General features: G+C 43.0%; 1 protein-coding gene across 2 annotated transcripts in view; it reads left to right on the forward strand.

Annotated features, from left to right (window-relative positions):
- PRIM2 (DNA primase subunit 2) overlaps positions 1-18039 on the forward strand; it is a 213767-nt gene that overhangs the window by 111682 nt on the left and 84046 nt on the right. Inside the window, exons 8-9 of one of the 2 annotated variants that reach the window (XR_010376928.1) lie at positions 7667-7734; positions 7876-8052. Coding sequence is in view for 1 of the 2 variants with exons in the window: in XM_010987784.3 (XP_010986086.2) it covers positions 7667-7734 (68 nt within the window). In the remaining variant the exon portion in view is untranslated. The remainder of the gene's footprint in view (positions 1-7666; positions 7735-7875; positions 8053-18039) is intronic. The other variant, XM_010987784.3, reaches the window with a different exon arrangement.

The raw sequence follows: 18039 nt of genomic DNA on the forward strand, positions 1-18039 counted from the left end.
TAAAGCATGGTCCATCCAGATGACGGAGTTCTAAAAGGAAGTGAGCTATCGAGCCACAGAAAGACACTGAGCCAAAGAAGTCAATCTGAAAAGGCTACATGCCGTGCAATTCCAACTACATGACATTCTGGAAAAGGCAAAACTATGGAGACAGTAAAAAGATAGTGGTTACCAGGAGTTAGAGGGGAGGAAAGGTTGACTGAGTAGAGCTCAGAGGGGTTTTAGGGCAGTGAGACTATCCTGTATGACACTGCAGTGGTGGGTAAGTGTCATTAAATGTTTGTCTAAACCCACAGAATTAATGTACAGTAGCAAAAGTGAATCCTGTGAAACCTTATTGTAAACTCTGGACGGTGGTGATAACGATGTGTCAGTGGAGGTTCGTCAGTTGTAATAAATGTACCACTTTCATGGGGGTAACAGGGCAGGCTATGCGTGTGTGGGGCAGGGGGTGTATGGGAAATCTTGTACCTTCCTCTCAGTTTTGCTGTGAACGTAAAACTATGCTAAAAAAAATTCTTTGCAAAAACAAAACAAAACAATACAAAACCAAACCAAACCAAACCAAAAAACCCAAGCCCGAACAAAAACTACCTTCCTTTGGTACTTTGGTTATTTGTGAATCACGCGATGCCGCCACCCTCACACCCCTGGAAGGGCGCTTAGTCTGCTTCTCTGTGTAGACCAAGATTGTATGGAAAAAAGGTCTACCGTGTGCTGATCCCCTAGCTTGGATTTCTTTTAAGGTACAGCTTGGATATTACTGCACATTGTCGTTCCTCTGGAGTTTGTAAGGAAGTTGGGGTGAGTGGTAGAGGGTCAAACCACCAGAGAACAAAACTGAGCAGTGTTTTCCTGTCATTTTTATGTGTTTTAATTTAGCCAGTGTTGGGTGGGTAGTTCAGAGAGAAGGGATTTATTATTTTAAAGCAAAGCCACCCTCTTGCTCTTCATTTTCAACTGATTGTCACCTTTGTTTTCCAGACGTCTGTTGACTCTTGAAAAACCATGTTCCGTGTTCACTTACAGAGTTTTAACTCCTTGACTTTGCTCATTCCCTCCCTTCGTGCCCATCCTCTGAAGAAGGAAACCGTGAACGTTTTTTTCTTTCCCTAGGCCCTTTTCCGAAATTATTCTCAGTAGTAACCGACCAGCAGCAGTCTGCTCTGGGATTTGCAGAGGAACAGTCAGCCTCACAGCTGGCGGCTGAGCGGTTTCCCCGGGGAACATGCCTTTCAGAGATGTTCCCTGTGTGCAACGAAAGAGTTAAATGCAGGTTAAATCTCTCTTCCTCATCCTTCTTTTGTCTTTGTCTCTGTCTCTCTCACAAATCTGTAATTGCATAAAATCATTACTGTAAAACGTCTGTTCTCTCGCTCCTGCCGGGGGAGCACAGACCTGGCGGGTGTCTCTGATTTCCTGTCTGAATCCAGAGCGGACGTTGTCATCAGTCCTCTCTCCGGGGTGGGCCTTGAACACATGCTCTGACAAACCACTGCCAGTGCGTGGCAAGCGGACATCCCTGCTTTACGCATGATCCCTAGGACCCCCCAGCTGGTCCATGGCTTCCCTGCTGCTTACTTACTGATAATGCCTGAATCTAAACCTTCATTTAGCTCCATACCCTCTCCTGGGCTTGAGATCCAGGTATCTTCAGTTCCCTCTTGGTTATTCAAAAGCACCTCAAAGTCAGCATGCCTGGAAATAGTCATTTTCTTTCCTCTCCCCATCCTCCTCTTCCTGTCACCACTGTATTGCAGTTACTAAAACAGTCTACCCACCCGGATGTCCTCTGTAGCTTCTTCTCTTTTAGGCATGAAGTTATATAGAGGGTACCGCCTTCTTATTTCCCACTTCATGTCTTCCTTTTTGTTGCTGCTGCCTTGTTCTGCCCCTTGGATCCCTGGGTCACCCTCCTCCAAGCCACTCCTCTAACTGTCGAAAATCCTTCAGCCCCCCTCACCTCCTCCCCTGAACTACTTCAGACACAAATATACACGAGGTAATATACACATACGCCCATGTACTCACCTCCAGGATCTTGATTCTAAAAATTTTTTCCTCCATGCCAGTCTAGTTTAAATGGGACGTCTGAGAATTTGTTTTCCATGTTTGTCTTCCTCTGCTTTTTTGAACTGAAGTATAGTCGGTTACAGTGTGTCAGTTTCTGCTGTACAGCATCATGTCCCAGTCACTTACATACATGCATAGGTTCGTTTTCATATTCTTTTTCATTGAAGGTTACTACAAGATACTGCATATACTTTCCTGTGCCATACAGAAGAAATTTGCTTTTTAATCTATTTTTATATAGGTAGGCTAAAAGTTTATAAAAGGTTAACCTTTATAGTGTTCGCCTCACTCTTGAAAAGGTGTGAGAACTCAGCCTGCTCTTCCACCAGGCTTTCCCATCCTGGAGGAGATTCGTCTTCTAATTGCTGTTTGGATTTCACTGGTTTTTTTTGCAACTATACGTCCTTTTAGGGTAGGAGTGTTTTGAGATAAATATTTTGGACTCCTTTTCAAAATAACTTACCTACCAGAAACTGCAACCCATAGTATAGGGAGTAAGCAAAAATATCTCGAAAGGTATTTACCATAGTGCTTTAATTTCAGCGTCATTACGTAAACGACACAGGATGTTTCTCTACATCTCAGTGAGTCTTGTTGGAGTGGAGTCACGTTTACAATGTCTGTTCCTTGTCAGTAAAGTTTTTTTTTTTTAATAAACTTTTAAAATTATTATTTTTATTTGTTTATTTTGGGGGGTGATGATTAGGTTCATTTATTTTTTTAATGGAGCTACTGGAGATTGAACCCAGGACCCTGTGCATGCTAAGCACACACTCTACCACTGAGCTATATGCCCTCCCCCTCAGGGAAAATTTTTTTGGTGAGTGTTCACTGTAAAGACTTTGAACTTCGATGTATGTTTTAAATTTTTAGTGATATTGGAAAAATATTTAGTTGATATTTCTGCTTTATTTGTAACTATTAGTTAATGAAAAAAAAAACCCACAAAAAACCCCCCAAAAGACATAGAGTAGAAGGAGGGAACTATGACATGATTGCTTTTGGGTAGTGCCTGGTAGAGTGCATTGGCTGCTTGAGTTTTGCTCCGTTAGTTTTGGGCTACTTGTTTCCTTTAACTAGGGACCACAGTTTCCAGTGTGTTGAGGGGTGGGGCATTTGCCCCCCTTTAAAGGGAGAACTTGAGATACTCAATTCAGTTAGAAGTGGAAAGATGCATGTGGCCTCGTTGATAGGTCATAGTTACATATGTAAACTTGAGGGATGCAAGACCAAAAGGGCCAGTGTCTCAAGCAGACTCTTCTAAACCCATGCTGCTATTGGAAGTATTGAGAGAGGGGAAGCTTTCATTCCCTCTGCAGTATTTATTGAGTGCCTGCTGCATGCCCTACCACATGCTGTTCTAAGCAGTAGGGGGAAGGTGGTGGGCACGGCAGAAAAAGTTCCTGCCCTGATGGAACTTACATTTTCATGGGGAGAGAAAGACAGAACACAAGTGAGCGAACCAGTTACTTAATATGACTTTAGAAAGTGATGAATGTTGAGAGATACCTGTGGGGAGGGGCTGCTCTGCCAGGGGTGGTTAGGGAAGGCCTCTGGGAGGGGGTTACATTTGAGCCAAATTACAAACGATATAAAGGAAACTTCGGTGCAAAATTTGGGAATTTTCAGCCTGAGCTGAGCCCCTAGGTGGCTCACACGCGCAGTGTGGGGTGGCGGGGCAGGCGCGCTGTCCCGGGTCCTGACCTCAGCGGCTCACGCAGGCTCTTGGGATGCCAGCACCTGGTGCTTGGGCCTCGAGGCTGCTTTCCTTCGGGCAGAATGGCAAGTTGGACCAGACACCTCCAGACTTGCTGTCATCTCTCTTATGCCTTTGAATCTATGTGGTGTTTATTGTCATTAAAAGGAGAATTACTAGTCGGCAAAGTGCAGTATTAATTTTTGTACCCAAATATGTGGCAAAATGCAAGATTTACTCAATGATAGTAATCTTTGAAATGAGATTTATTTAAGAATCAGTGGTCTGTAATACTTGCCTAAAAATGGCACAAACCTCGCATGGGTTAATTCAGTGTGCTAGATATATTCTTAATAATGAAAAGAGATCTTAACAGGTCACCTTTGGCGGGAGGGAGGTATAGCTCAGTGGTAAAGTGTGTGCTTAGCATGCACGAGGTCCTGGGTTCAATCCCCAGTGCCTCTGTTAAAAATAAATAATTATGTTTTTATTTATCTCCCCCCCCACAAAAAGAAGTTACCTCTGACCTCTCAACAATAAGAAGTAAGGTGCGTGCCATGCCAGCTTTTATAATGGTTTCCGTGAAGCAGCCCTAACTCAGACACCCCACTTAAGGCTTTGCAGATGTGACATATGATAGATCTTCTTTCTCTTTCATATTTGTTGATTTATGTGTCAAGGACAGTGTTGTACTTTCTAGCAAAACAAACAACCAACTATGACGTATGTGGAAATCAAAGTCTATTTAAACTAGACAAACACTCATTTCAGGTTGTAGAGGAAAGTCTTTAATGCCGAACATCTTGTTATGGTTGTGTATTGCTTTCTTGGAAGACTGACAGTTGTGATTTATTAGTTTTGATTTAGATTTAGTTTTACTCAAAGCAGAAATCTGAAAAGCTTTAACGATGAAATGTAGCTGTACATATGCTTTTGTTTTCGTCAGTTAATGGAATTATGCAGTTGCGAGTTTTTAGATTTGTCGCACATTCAGTAAATATTTATTAAACATCTGTTATGTTGGGAGTGTTAGGGAATGCAGTGCCCCTCCTAGTCCGGTGGATGTAGTACTAGCTCCTTGGGCTCAGAGAAAATTCCAGAAGAAATGATGGAGCCAGCAGTCCCTAAAGTGAAGTTTGCATTCTGTCAGCAAAAGGTCAGCAGATGGCTTTGCCACTTTGCGGAGGTTTGAAATGGCTCGGTTGCCTCATCCCCTTTGCTGTGAAGAGACATGTGCTCTTTTTGAAAATGCTATTTGTTTTACAAGTTGAAAGCAGAACCTTTGGAAAACTCCAAATCTTCCTCGAAATAATTGTACTCAGAACCTTGACCCTTGTTTTAGGAATTACTCTTCTCAGTCTTTCAAACTTGAAAAGAAGTCGTCGGGGTGGGGAGGGGTGGGGACAGAATCAAATCGTTGAGTGTAGGTGTTCCGGGAACTGAAGCCCTGATCTGCTCCTGCGTGTCTAGTGGGGTTGGCCCAGCTGCCTCCTCAGTTATCCCGTGCCGGGTTCCAGCACCCTGGTCCAAGAGAAGGTTTTTTTTTTTTTTTTTTAAATTGAAGTATAGTCAGTTACAGTGTCAATTTCTGGTGTACAGCATCATGTTTAGTCACACATATACATACATATATTCATTTTCATCTTCTTTTTTATTGTAGGTTACTACAAGATATTGAATGTAGTTCCCTGTGCTATCCAGAAAAAATTTTAAATCTGTTTTTATATATAATGATTAACCTTTGCAAATCTTCAAACTCCCAAGTTTATCCCTTCCCACCCCCTTTCACCTCGTAACCATAAGATTGTTTACTATGTTTGTGAGTCTGTTTTGTTTCGTGGATGAGTTCATTAGTATCCTCTTTTTTCTTCCTTCCTCCCTCCCTCCCTCCCTTCCTTCCCTCCCTCCCTCCTTTCTTTCTTTTCTTTCTCCTTTTTCTTTCTTTCCGCATATGAGTGATCTCATATGGTATTTTTCTTTCCAAGAGGAGGATTTTAAGAAGCTGTCAGATGAAAGGGTTGGTGTGATAACGTTAGCCTGAGGGAATCTTAAGTGGCTCTAACTGGGGGAATGGGTAATTTTTATCCTTAAAATCTCACTCTGGTCTTGGTGTAGAGAATAATTAGGGGAGAGGCAGGAATGGAGGTGGACAGGACAGTGACCAGAGATGCTGTGTTCGCAGTTTAGGACGAAGGGAATGAGGGCTGGTCTTGAGAAGGGGGTGTAGTTGAGGATTTTCCTGTGTGGGATGAAGAGACATTGAGAAATATTTTGCTGTCACCGAGGTGTTTTTGTTGGCTTGCTTTCATTTAGAAAACATGGGTTGATGACAAATCACGCCGTACAGATTGACAGACGCAGCAGAAAAAGCCTAGTTTGTCTGCTCCATCTGTTTTCAGAAAATTGACTTTTGAAATATCTAGATAAATGATTTTAATCTTTTTAGAGCATAGCTTTGGTTCTGAGCCATGAAATCTGTTGAACAATGAAAATGACATTTTGTAAGGGGATTTGAATTAGCAGATATGGGGTTTATTAAAGTGATTTGTTTATAAAACCTTGATGACATTTTATATGTCATGAAATACTAGACTTAACGTTTCTTAGGGATACTGAGAATCTTTTGATTGAGCTAAATTTGCAGCAGACTGTCTCACTTTATTGTACTTTAAGTTAATAACTGTCATATGTTTTGACTCACAAAATTGAGAATGTTTCTCCATTATTATTAGATATGATTTAATAAAAATGACTTAATATTTGGCATTTTGGTCCATGTTTTTTCATAAATATTATTTTTATTAGATGCTTTAAAAGTGATAGCTTGGCACAACACTGTAAACTGACTAACTCAATAAAAAAAAGTGATAGCTTTATTTGCATGATGTTGAAACTTAGGTTTGATGAGTTAATTGATAAATTACTTTTAATTGACAGGATAATTAAAGAGACAGGATACCCCTATATAAAAGCAAAGGATATCCTTCGGTTTGCTTTTTGTCTTGAGAAGTTTCTCTTTTGTGAATTGTCAGATGATTTACTAGTAGAATGTAAGAACTATGTATTTGACACAATTGAAACTAGAAGAAATCTATCGTTAACTTTTGGTGTTTTATTTAGGTTACTTCAAGCTGTCTAATTACTTGGAATGAATGTTTTTTAATTTCTTTGGTTCAAATTCTTATAGTGTAAGAGAGCTTTCTCAGGAAAAGAGAAATACAGAGCTACACAGACGTATAATTGATACTATTGCAGTAAAGTGTATCAGAGGCTGGCATTTCTCCGATATACTGTCAACCTGACCCACAGTATTTAGGAATAAGGCCCTGGTCTTACATTTTGTTTCCTAGACTAGTTGGGGGTCGTATTTGAGTATTAAATACTTTGAATTGCCTTGGTGTGTTTATAAGATATTCTTGGTTTCTTATGGTAACTTGGTTGTCAAAATGAGGGAATACACATCTGTGTGTGTATATGTGTGTGTGTGTGTGTGTGTGTGTGCATACACTTGTGCCAGTTTCACAGTAACTTCATGATAAATGAAAGTCTCTCTCCCCAGTTTCTTCGTAACCCCTGGATTCAGTGCTACAAGATTGGTTGCTGTAAACTTAGAAGTTTTTCCATCTTTATTTGCAAAGATAATTATTTTTGTGACTAGAAGCTTTTTCATGAGCTCAGGTGGATACTCCTCCCTTATTTCTTTGTTTTGCCTCCTTTTCCCTCTAAACTTAGTGACATGCTCTACAAACCTTGTCTTAGATTAAAAAAAAAAACAGCATCCTTCCATTTCAGGCATGCCCTCTCCTCCTGCTCGCCCCGCCCCCATTTTATGCAGTGTTCACGCGTGCTCAGGATTTGACCTTGGCTGTTCTTCCTAACCCTCCTCTCTGCTTTCAGTTAACAGCCAGGTCCTTGCCTGCTGTGCAGTCGGACGAGAGACTCCAGCCGCTGCTCAACCACCTCAGGTAAAACCAAGGCTCAGCCCCGTCGTGCTGGTAAACCCCCCTGCATTAAAGTGGGTCAGGTAGACTGATGTGCTTATTAAAACTCCTCCGATTTCTAAAAACTTTACGGAGTTTTTCTTTGCTTTAATTCTGTGATTTCAGTTCGAGTTCTTGGTGTGATACACTTGTTACTCTTGACTTTGTGGTGCCACAGAAAGCTCTTCCAGTTCAATAAAAGTGTGCAGCGCTGGCTGACAAGCTGAAGTTAAAATGAGGAGGAACGACTGAACGCAGAAAGATCTCGAAGGAATGGCCTATTCACTTAACCACGAGGCTAAGGTCAACTCTGGGAACCCGCACATATTTTATTAGTGGTAGTAGAAATAAGTTATATTTGTTTTCTAAATACAAAAATAATATATCCTCATTATTTGAAAAAGCAAACTTAGAAAATACAGGAAAGGGAGATGGAAAACCTTTCATCCTACTCAGAAATACTTCTTTCCTCTGCACTGTTCTAAAACTCAGTGTTGAAATTATACTTTTACATAGTTGGCTATTTGTTATTTCAAAATAAACATTGTAAGACTTCTGTTATTAAAATCTCTCTAAAACCATAATTTTTAGTGACGTTATTTTCTTATAAGATGTTTTCTTAATATGATATTTTCTTATATGACTATCCTGTGGTGCATTTATCTCCCTTTGGGGAGCATCTAGACCATTTCTTATTCTTTTCACTAGTGTGAAAAATGCTGTATTTTTTATCATTTCCTTAGCAGAGGTTTTCAGAAATGGAATCACTTTGTCAAAGCATATGAACCATTTTTAAAGATTTAAATATATTTCTTTTCCAAAAACGTTACTCTACTCATACTTTCATATTGTACAAGATCCCCCATGTTACTGTACCCCGAACAAGACGGGGCAGCCAGAACGTTGCTGATTTAATAGGTTTATCATAGAGATATTGTTGGTGTCATGTACGTTGCACTGATTATTATTAAGAATGATTTGAAAACACCTTATTATCCGTTCTTATTTTGGGATGGGATTAGCTATCTGTATTGTTGTCCATTTACTGACAGCATCTCTTGATTTTATTTGATCGTATATACTTTAGACATAAAGGATAGTAACTCTTTGTTGTATTTGATAGATTTTTTTTTCCTGAAAGGTTTTTGATAATGCTGCATTATCCAGCATACCTCCATTTTCAAGTTTTATGTAGCCAAGCACCATTACTGTTTTCCTTTATGGTTTCTTTTTATTCTTTTAAAACTCTGAATGCTACTTCTCATTTGGAAGTCAGGGTAGACCTGAATCTCTCACATCCTCTAGTGGCCTTCGTTCCTACTTGTTGAATTCCTGAGAGCTTCGTATTCATGAGTCCTATCCCTGATCTGAGACTCTCTCTCCAGCAGCCTCTTACCTGTGCCCGACTTACCCTCTCTGAAATTTCTCACTCCCTGCTGGAGCGATTCTCTTATTCCTCAGTTTAAAACCACTCTGCCTTCCCCAGTTTCACCCGGGCTCAAGGGAGAAGCCCGTAGCCTGGCACATGAGGTCCTTCTGGCAGGAAGGAGCCTGGCCTGCCTGCGCCCTGGCGGCAGGTGCCTGGACGTCCTCCTGGCCAGCACGCCCTGTGCCTCTGCCCTTGCCGGTGCTTCCCTCCCGCCCGGCCTGCTCCTCTCCCTGCCTCCACTTCTGTCACTTGACCGAATGTGGCTTGCTCTTCAGAACTGAGTCTGCTGCCTCCTCTGATCCGCCTTCCCTGACCGCTTAGTTCTCTGCCGCCCCTACCTGTCTCAGCCTCCTGTTTTGTGCATGTGCTCCTGTAACACCATGTGCCCCCCCCCCCACCATATTACAGAGCCGGTGATACTGCCCTCGCTGGTTTCCTTAATTCTGCTTGAGAGCTTACAGAGTCACCTTCATGAGAGGTATGCATTATGTGTTTTGCTGAGTGAAGTGGTGTTTTATACCCATGATATTTTGTTGGTTTTTTTTTCCTGCATGAAGTTTCTATAATTTATAAATCGTATCATGACAGTTCTTTTCCCTATAAAACCACTGATTCACAAGACGTAAACCTAAAGGGCTGACCCTCACCCCTAGTCCACGCTTGGTTCTGGGTGATAGTGATGGATTCTCCTTCCTCCACCTCCATAGTGTGGTAATTGTCAACTAGAATTTAGATGAACTACCGACACGTTTATGAGTCCTTGGAGCTTGCACAAACTGTGCACTCGCTCAGAGCTTTCACTCTCTGTGCAGGTCACTCGTGGCTGGTTGCTAGGCAACGAGGGATAGACGCTACGTGTGATATGCACCAACTGATGTTGCTTTTTTTGTTGTTGTTATTAAACCAAATGGTTTCTCATTTTATTACCGTGTCAAAGACATCTGTATACAGGGTGGTAGGTGATGTTTGACACTTCCCATTGTATGAAGTAACCTTGTGGAAGCCTTTCAGGCGTATTGAATTGCCTCTTTTGGCTGTCTAAATGTAACGTGTTTCTTTTGCCTTCCTTTTGCTTAGGCCCAAATAGGAGAGAATAATACTCTTTGGTTTGAAAGATTCAAATGATAATCTTGTTAGGGAAAAATAATCATCACTGATTTGCAGGAACTGTATAGTGTAAATCTTACCTAGAGGGGACGGACAATAGGAGGCTGAAACTGAAATCATGACTAGTTCTGATTTTGTTTAGTGCGTCTAATGGTCGAAGAGGAATGACGAATGACGAATGACATTTTGATTAAATTTGTCAATAAAGCTAATTTGGGAGAGGACACCCATACCTGTAAGAACTGACGGAGCAATACAGAGAAATCCCCAAGTCATTTTTACAGGACTGAGGCATTCAGAAAGAATCGGTATGACACTTTGCCAACCTAAGAATTTAGGATATTGCTTAACAGTATATAGCATTCGGAGGACATAGAAGTGATGTGTCCAGGTTTTCTTAGTTGAACCTAGTTCTATAGTTAAAAGTTAAATTAACCGCAGGAAAACATTTCATCAGTTTCTGACGGAAATGCAAGCTTATTTCTCATCATTAGTGGCATCCATCCACTCATCAGTAACTGAGTGCCTTTTATGTGCTTGGAATAAAAAAAAGACACAATTTCTGTTCTCAAGGAATTTACAGTTTTGATTTCATTTGAGAGATAGGCACTTAAACACGTTACAACATTGGTAAACCTTTTGAATGGAATTAAACACAAAGTATATAATTTTATTAATCAAACCGTGTCCCCCACTGAATTATTTGCCTTAAGTAATGGGGCCATGACTTGGTTGTTTTGGATTTCCTGCTCCTTAGCACAGAGGTGGCTCCCGGTGGCTACTCAGATTGGACTGACCTTTAATCTCACTTGGGGCACGACATTGTCATTAACCGGGAAGGAGAATGCAGAAAGACAAAGGGGTTAGGGAGTGAATATAGCTACTGAGATTGCAGCACGGTGGTTTCAGGTATTTTAAAGTTGAGATGCCCATGGAGCACGTGGAGGGAGTGTTTAGTAAGTGGCTGCGTATAGACCTGCAGCTTAAGACTGAGGTTTATATTAGAGAGAGACGTTTGCCGGTCACCACTACATAGGTGGTGGTGAAAATCAGGGGAATGATTGATATCCCTCAGGGAGAGAGTGTGGAGTGATGAGAAAAGGGGAAATGGCCCTGAAGAGAACCCATAGCATGTCGGGGGGTGTGTGCCTGTGACGGGCAGTGATGGAGGTAGAAGATGAGTTAAAAGAGAAACCAGTAAAAGAACCAGGGGAGGACCTTGAATGAAGCAGGAACACAGCAAGGCATCGTGGGGTCAGAGATGCTGAGGCAGAGAGTTCACAAAGGAAAGGTGGACACTGTTCACTGCCGTGGGACAGTCGGGTCAGAACTGCTTAATGTCAGCTGGATTAGGCACACGGGGGCCAGTGGTGGCCTAGCCTGCACCTTGCCGTGGTACCGGTGCACTTCTGGTTCCTGAGAGGAGTCGAGGAGGAAGTGAGACACAGCGGGTGTAGGCTGCTCTGGGCGGAGCTGGGAGGGAGCCGGGGCTGTACCCATGCGCTGCACGCTTGAAGTGAGTGTGTTGTTCTCCCCACACAACTGGAAAGTTGTGCATGTTTATAGGTTAGGGAGGAATGAGGTCTGTGGGAATATGAGGAACCAATTAAAGGAGCAGGTATTTACATAGGAGGAGATGAGACCGAGAAACTAAACTGGCGAGTGTACAAAGTGCTTTCCCACCTGGCTTTCGAAAGTTCATACTCAGAACAACCCAGTGAGGACGGCAGATGGTCATTTATCATTCTTCCTATTTTAAAATTTTGGGATGGGGCCTCAGGAAGTTCCCATTAAATTCCAAAATGCCAGAGGGAGTTTGTGTAAATCATAATTCCTGCTCTCCTCAAACTGCACATCATTAGGTATGTCATCCAACGGGTCCACGTCTCAGTGTGACGCTGCTGTCATCCTCACACGTCCCTGCGTTTTCTAGGGTGAATTATATAGTGGACTCATTTCCTACCCGGGAGAAGTATGGAGGTCTTGGGGTACGTTGCTATGGGTGTAGAAGGTTGTTGTAAACGCATAGCTTTGCTACCAGGACGGTGGTTCCTGTAGGGCAACATTTACAGCAGTGCATTGGACTGCAGAGGGCGTCCGTGTTAAAGATGGTTCTTCTTGTTGATTGCGTTAAAGAGGTGAGACCAGCCCACTTCCTACATGTGATGGCTCTAGTTGTGTGCATATGACTTTTTGCCCTTAAAAGCAGTGCCTTTCCCCACAGTGTGTGTCTTCCTCTCTGACCTCTCCATCTCAAGACATGAATATTGTTCCCATTTAATGTTTTGCTTTTAATTAAGGAATAATTTCAGGAATATGTGTTTGTTATACTGTTTTCCTCATTTTATTAGCATATTTCAGCACAACAGTAAAATAGAAGTCAAAGATGAGACAAGCTAGCAGAGGGAAGTATTACCTACAGTAAACACTTGGACTGTATCACATAGATTAACTTGTAATGTGCTCTGAGTTTTTTAAGCAGATGTTTACATTGGCCTTTATTTGAAAATCACTGGGAATAATGAAAGCATCTTCCATCAGTCAGTATTATTACCAACGATTACTTCGTAATTTTTCCCCCTCTAATGCAGTTCATTTGGTTGACACGTACACATTTTTGTTTATTCCTCTAAAGAACATACTGTCACAGATTTTCTATCAGAAAGGCGGGCTCTTTAAGAAAGCTTTTCCCAGTACCCATGGCGGACAATTCTCAGTGTTTTCTTTTCAAACTAGTTCTTGTTTTGAAATCAGAAAATCCATGGGCATTCAGGTGGCTCCTGCTGGCAGTCAGTGCTTTCTCATCGCCTGTTTGCAGGCTCTGGCGTGGCCCTGAGCTGTGCTCACTTCCTTTCCTACACGCAGTGCGTAAGCTTTTAGCTCAGTGGTTATTGTGAAGATGCTCCAGGTGCCTTGTGAGATATTAATACATTAGAAATAATGTATTCTTTTCCATCATGTATTGTCTTTGGCTTATTATTGTTCACATCTGTATTAAAATTGTTTATGCCTCTTTAGAGATGTGCTTGTCAAGAGTCAGCATTTTATTTAAATCAGCCCGTGGTGCTAAGGGCACTGTAAAGGACACTCTGTGAACAAAGGAGCTGGCTGATGTGGGCCTTAAGTTGGGAAGCTTCTGTACTGCCGGGGAAAGAAGACCAGTTTATACACACACGTAACCCCCCAGCCCCCCATGGCTCTGCTGGAATGGTTGCTGCAGCTTAATCGAGTGAAGACAGAGGAGGTATCTGTGTGTGGATTATGTTACAAGTTTGATGTCATTTTAGTGTTTTTTTGATAAAATTTATAGTCACATTATGTAAAATTTGGAAAAATAGAAGAAACGAATCCTGCCTCAAGACTATAACCACTGCTAGGCTTTTGTTGTAATTTCTCTGCATATTTTCATGTAATTGTAACTTAAATGGCAGACTTTTAAAACTTTCCTTTTCACTTAATCTGAAATTGCATTCCATGGTTCTAATTTTAAGTGACTGCATAGTATTCAGTTGAGGATAGGCATGTCTATTTTGACTTACCATTCCCATTTTATTGGGTATTTAAGCTTTTTTGGTTGAATAAACCTGTGACGCGAAATTACAGCGTTAGCAGCTTCTGTTCGGCCAGGTGAGGTGAAGTGGGGAGAGGAGCTGCTGTAATGGCGTCCTTAAGAAGGGATCGTAGCGCAGGAGGAGGTAAGAGCGCAGAGCAGCAGCAGACTGGGTGGTGTGCAGCTTTGAAGATACAGGAGCATCCGTTACCCTGGTGGGAAAGCGCAGAGTTCTTAACACGAGAATCAGTGACTTGAAGGAGATGGAACTCAGGAGCCTGAATTTTAAACCCTCTTAGTGCATCTAGCAATTTTTGTTGTAGCTCTAACAAAGTACCACCGATTTAATGGATTAAAACAGCACTCCTTTATTAGCCTACTGCTCGATGGGTTAGAAATCTGACACGGGTCTCACCGAGCCCAAATCAGGTTGACAGCAGGGCTGTGGTTCTTACTGGACACTCTCAGGGAGAGTCTCCTTCTAAGCTTGTTCAGGTTGTTGGCCAGATTTAGTTCCTCGCAGTGGTGGGTCTGAGGTCCCCATTTCCTTGCTGGCTGTCAGCCAGGGGCCGGTCTCTGCCCCTGGAGGCGGCCCACCTGCCCCTGTGCTTTCCGTGAGCCCCCGAGCCTCTCTCTGTTCTTTGTGTGTGGGTCCCGTCTCAGAGCCCCTGGCGGTGCCTCAGGCCCTTCTGCTTCAGACCGAGCTTCTCCTGCTGCCTCTCTGCCTCCGCCCGAGAAAGCTCTCGGCTTTTACAGGCTCTTGTGGTTAGACTGGCCCATGTGGGTAACAGGCTCACCCCCCTACCTCGAGGTCCTTAATCGTAATTACATCTTCATCGTCCTTTTCGCCGCGTAACCTGTTTATGGGTTCTAGGGATTAGGGTGTGAATGTCTTTGGAGGCCATCGATCTGCCTGTTACTGTGAGAGTCTTCTCTCGAGGGGGTTGAAAACAACTTTTTACATCACTTTTCATCGGATTTACAACAAAACCATCACTCTTAGTTTGAGTAGAATACTAACTTTCCCTGGGTTTTTGTAGTTAGGGTAATTCACTTTGCTAGCTTCACATGTTTTAAAGTTGAAAAAGGGGTTAACAGTGACTTTTACAAAAATATAAATAAGTACTGATTTTCTTTTTAGCGACATAGAAAGGAGGTAGGAAAGCCTTTGCTGTCTCTTGGACTGGCTTTAGCCAGGGTGAACAGGTACCTCTGTACCTTTGCAAATAGTAGGCTTTGTAATGAGGTGGTTTGAGTGGCTGTGACTTGTGGAGGGACTCCGGTGTGAGAGCTGTTTGGTAAATACATGGCCACAGACCTTTTAGCATCCTAAGAGTTTGTTTTATTTCTTGTTAATTAAACACACATTACGGGAACCCCTAGTCGGTGCCAGACGTGGTGTTAGGTTCAGAGGTACGTATTTATTTCTGCTCTTACAGGATTCAGTGTTGATCAGGACGGGGAATCTTAGCTGAAGTGACTACAGCAAGTTTCGACGGCTGTTAGCTCGGCAGAGGGTTGACTCCGTGGGCACACAGGTGTGTGTATCACAGTGTTCTTGCGGCTTGTCCCCAACTAGAAGTTTCAGATTTCTGTTCGCCCTCTGACTCCAGGGTGTCTTAGGGATTTCTGGAATGTGGATGCTGTCAGTCTTCCTGAAGAGCAAAGTTTGTGACTTTTATATTTTGCAAGTAGTTTTATTGTTTGCGGTTATTAAATTTCCTATTCTCTACTCATTGGGTTTCTTTAGAACGTTGATTGTCCTTTGGTTAAGTAATAAAGAAAGTTAGTTATTTTACACTGTGTTCGGCATAAAGTGCTAACAAAGTACAAAACGGTGACGATGCTTTGGGAAGTAACTTTCTTAAGAAGCCAGAGAAAGCCTTGTAGTTAGTGTGATACGTTAGCAGCTAAGAAGTCTTTTGTTTGGTCCTGGGCAGTAGCATTTTCTGTGTTGATGAAAATGTTCTGTACCTGTGCTGTTCAACTCTGTAGCCAGTAGCTACTTAGGGCTGTCGAATGCTTTAATACGGCTAGTGGGGTTGAAGAATTCAGGTGTGTGTTTGTTTTTTAATGGAGGTAATGCGAATTAAACCCAGGACCTTGTGCAAGCTAAGCATGCCCTCTACCACTGAGCTGTACCCTCCCCTGAAGAATTCAGTTTTTACTTTTATTTTAATTAATTTAAATTTAAATAGCCTTTGTAGCCGATGGTTACCAGATTGGACAGCACGCTTCTTTGTCGTGTTTGAAATGCATTTAGATAATCATATATTTTGTAAAGCGTAATAATGGTTTGAGATTCATGGATTCTGGAGCTCCAAATCTGAGGTGGCCGTGGAAGTTGTTATGAGGGCTTGTGGCCATGCAGGGTTGTGAGGCCCCCGAGCCACGACAGCCCCGCTCTTCCTGGTGTGGCTGTCGCCTCCCTGTCCCTGAGCCGTCCACCTATGCAGGTGTTGCAGGAAATCCATGGAAGGGGGCACGTGGCATTGCCCAGAGGACACGCTGGGGTTCCCATCCCGGGTCTCTCTGGGCCAACTGGTGCCACATGTGGCCTGTGGTAATCTGGTGAGTCTAAATATTTACTTATCCTAGGAAGACTCCCTGACATCAAATACACAGTTCGCCTTCGCTCATTCAGAGGAAGAACAGAACGACGCTTGGTAGACTGGGCTGAGGAAAGACTGCCGAGACTCGCCGGAGGGGCAGTGCCCCCTGTAATTTATAACCACTGTTTACAAAGTAGCCCCACGAAAGATAATACGCGGTGCGTAAAAAGCCCGCTTGTAATTGAGCGGCCGCGGTGCTTGATGTCGGTCATCCCCACGTCTGCGGGAGGCCACCGGGTGGGCCCCCCAGGCTGGCTCCTGGTCGCCCAGCTCCCCGCCCCACCCCAGGGCTCTGTGATGCTGCCTTCTCTGCGGTGCTCAGAGCGGCGCCGCTGGCTGCAGCGATCGCTCTTGTGCGCTCACTTATTGGCTTGATGTTGGATTGTCTGCAGCGTAAGCTCCGTGGGGACGAGGAATTCGCCCTCTTGTTGGCCACTCTTTCTCCGTTACTGTGACAATGGCTGGACCTCAGGGACAGTCCCGAGTGAGTGAACGAATGGGAGAAAACACTCTTGGGTTTTAGAACTTTGCCTCTCAGTGAGATTTTCCTAAGTTACTGAATGTCGAGACTGAATGAGATGGTAGTTTGGACGAAGCCTTGGTGGATATTCTGTCACTTTCAAGAAAAACCTCTGGTAGAGAAATGCTCTTTGCCTTCGCAGAAGCTCAGCGCTGGTTTTGTCTTTTGTCTGGGGGCTCGGGGCTCTTTCTCCTGGAATCGGGAACTAACCGAGGAGGGTGGAGGGTACTTCCTGTATCTCAGTGTGACCTCAGGAGGACCCCCTTTTTTCCCTCTCCAATGACCTATTCAAACATCGAAAACATGTATTTAAAAACAAAATGGAACTACGAAGCTTGCTGTTTAGACCTATGAACGAAAGCCTTAAGCATGGTCCGCCATCATTAATGGCGGTAAAGGAGTGTCTAGGAGAGTTATGTAATATGACCTCTGGGCTGTGACTTGGAGTCATAGTCCTCGCTAGTGGTCCCTTCGTCTCCTCTTCCCCCCAAACCCCCAAACGCTGTGTCCCCGGTTCGCTACTGTTACTAGGGAACAAATGTACGAGGGTAATCGTAGAGTGCCGTAAACTTGCGATAGCCCATCTCAGAAGCATCCCACTCTGTAAACTGCTCGTGGGGTGGAGAAGACATCCATCCACGTTCCTCAGTAACTGCTGGGTGTCAGAACTTATTGCACGCCCACCCTACCCTCAGTTTTTTCTAGTCCACCTTTCTTTATTGTTATCATTTGACCATCCAGGATCAGAACCAAATCAAAACAGCCTGTACTTAGGGGGTCATTATATTACCAGAATATACTAACAATGTAAAGGAATATAACAAGTGTACTCATGAAAATAGAGGTATTTGCTGGGGCTTTGAGTGTGTATGGTGGAAATACCGATGTCGCGCTGTAGAGTGAGTATCTTATCGGAATGCATGTGTGTATTGCACTTTTTAAATCAGTTTTATTGAGGTATAATTTACATACAATGAAATGCAGTCATTTTCAGGGTGCATTTCCTTGACTTTTGACAATTGCAAGGTACAGATATTTTTGATAGAAAAATGAGATGCAACTTTCAAGTCCT

Source organism: Camelus dromedarius, chromosome 19, assembly GCF_036321535.1.
Source record: "Camelus dromedarius isolate mCamDro1 chromosome 19, mCamDro1.pat, whole genome shotgun sequence".
NCBI classification, from domain to species: domain Eukaryota; kingdom Metazoa; phylum Chordata; class Mammalia; order Artiodactyla; family Camelidae; genus Camelus; species Camelus dromedarius.